At 67.1% G+C, this 1,913-nt stretch overlaps 1 protein-coding gene across 1 annotated transcript in view; it reads right to left on the minus strand.

Annotated features, from left to right (window-relative positions):
* The window catches only part of CELSR3 (cadherin EGF LAG seven-pass G-type receptor 3), a gene marked incomplete at its 5' end in the record, with an annotated part of 23,979 nt that overhangs the window by 17,204 nt on the left and 4,862 nt on the right, over positions 1-1,913 (minus strand). Inside the window, 5 exons of the mRNA XM_015568270.1 lie at positions 7-132; positions 388-551; positions 966-1,123; positions 1,228-1,316; positions 1,606-1,877. Of these exons, the coding sequence (XP_015423756.1) occupies positions 7-132; positions 388-551; positions 966-1,123; positions 1,228-1,316; positions 1,606-1,877 (809 nt within the window). The remainder of the gene's footprint in view (positions 1-6; positions 133-387; positions 552-965; positions 1,124-1,227; positions 1,317-1,605; positions 1,878-1,913) is intronic.

The raw sequence follows: 1,913 nt of genomic DNA on the forward strand, positions 1-1,913 counted from the left end.
ACCCACTGAGCCGACAGTCTCGGCCGCCGAAGCCCACAGGGCAGTCGCAGCTGAAGCCCCCCCAGCGCTCTGCGCAGCGGCCATGGTTCTGGCACGGGTTCGAGTCGCAGAAGTGGAGCTTGGCCTGGCAGCCTGGGGAAGGAAGGCATGGGGAGCGTATGAGAGGAGGGGCACAGCGCGGGCAGGACCTGGGGGTCCACAGGGACCAGGAGTGGCCACGATCTCAGCCCCAGGTCCCCACGGGGTGGACCTGGACGGAGGCGGGCCCGTGCAGACGCCCGTGCAGGCCCGTTGTAGGAGTTACCGGAGCCGTGCTGGCCACCAGAGGAGACCGTGAGCGGGGGAATAACTCGCGGCCCCACCCCACCCGAGGACAGGGACGCCTACCTGCCACAGTGCCGTTGTTGGCCACGAAGGCCGCCATGTCCACTTGGCGGCCATCAATGTGCAGGTCCCGCATGCAGCCGACGAAGTCCTTGTGGGACACGGGGAAGTTCTCGGGGAGGTTGGGGACACCCCCCAGGAGCAGAGGGCCTGTCAGGTCCAGGGACCTGGGGGTCAGGGGTCCAGGTCATTGGTGGGACTGGAGCCAGGGTAGGGCTGCTCCTGGGGCGGGGGGGTCATAGGAGGTGTGGGGGTAGGACTTAGGGGGCGAGGTCATTGAGGAGGCCTGGCTGGGGGAGCTGCTGGGGCCTTACTTCAGGTGGGGGTGCAAAGGAGCTCCTGATGGGCAGAGTCTGGGGGAAGGGGGAGAGCGGGCTGAGGGTCAGGATGAGAGAGCGAGGGACGTGGTGTCTGGGGTGGCAGAGGGAGAGGAGGTGAGGTGGGGTCTCCGGGTCCTTGTGGGGAGCGGAAACCTGGTGGTCTGGGGAAGGGTGGGAGCTTGGCGGGTGAGGGTGTGAAGTGGTGTGTGACGGGCTGGCGGGCTTTGCCCGCAGAGGGCATGGGGCAGGGCTGGGCCTCACTTCTTGGAGCTGGTCTGCGTGCCAGCAGCCGCGCACGAGTAGTTTCCGATCTCAGCTCCAAACTGCAGAGCCACGGCCACATCACAGTCATCCACGCTCAGCACGGCCACCTTGTCCTTGGAGGGGCCCTGAGCAGCCCCCAGGGCATCTGTCCGGGGCTAGAGACCCAGGCACACCGCTCAGCAGGGCCCCCGGGGGGACCCCCGAGGGGCAGGACTTGGCATCCCAGCTCCCCCCACTCCCAGGCAGAGGGGATGCCCACCTTGTTGTAGTATCTCAGGTGCACAGTGTGCCACTGCCCGTCACTCAGGCCCCCTGGAACTGTGGGGCTGACCACCGTACTGGACTCACCTGTTGGAATGATGCGTGTGGAGGTTGACTCCCCCAAGTCATGTAGGCACAGCCACCCCCAGGGTGACGCTGTTGCATCAGGTCAGCCCACACACGGTGACCACACCACTGTGCACCGGAGTGCCTGGGGCAGACAGCAGCACACGCCCGGAAGACGGACTCTCCCCGGAATCAGGTTCTCACTGCTGTCTGTGGCCATGGAGGCGGGTGTGCAGGTCCCTCAGGGGGTTGGGGGCTGCACTGGCCTCCACACACATGCACCGCCGCCCACACCCCCCGGGGCACCCACCTGTGGAGTAGGTGAGCCGCACTTGCCCAGCCACGATCTCCAAGGCCAGGAAGTCGTGCTTCTCGTTCAGACGCCCGTTGTAGAAGAGGAGCCCGCTGGGCTGCACTGTTGCAAACCTGGGTGGGGGTGGGCAGGGCGAGTCACAAGCCGCACACTCCGCACCCACCATCCTTCGACAAGGCTGGCGGGGAGGGAGCCCAGGCTGAGGTAGGAGGAAGCGGTGAGAGAGGGGGCGCTGCAGAGTGACCGCCCAGGCAGGGCGGCGGGAAGGGGCGGCAGGGATCGGAGGCGGGGTCGGGCAGTAGGAG

The sequence above is a fragment of the Myotis davidii genome, unplaced genomic scaffold, assembly GCF_000327345.1.
Source record: "Myotis davidii unplaced genomic scaffold, ASM32734v1 scaffold663, whole genome shotgun sequence".
Lineage (NCBI taxonomy): Eukaryota > Metazoa > Chordata > Mammalia > Chiroptera > Vespertilionidae > Myotis > Myotis davidii.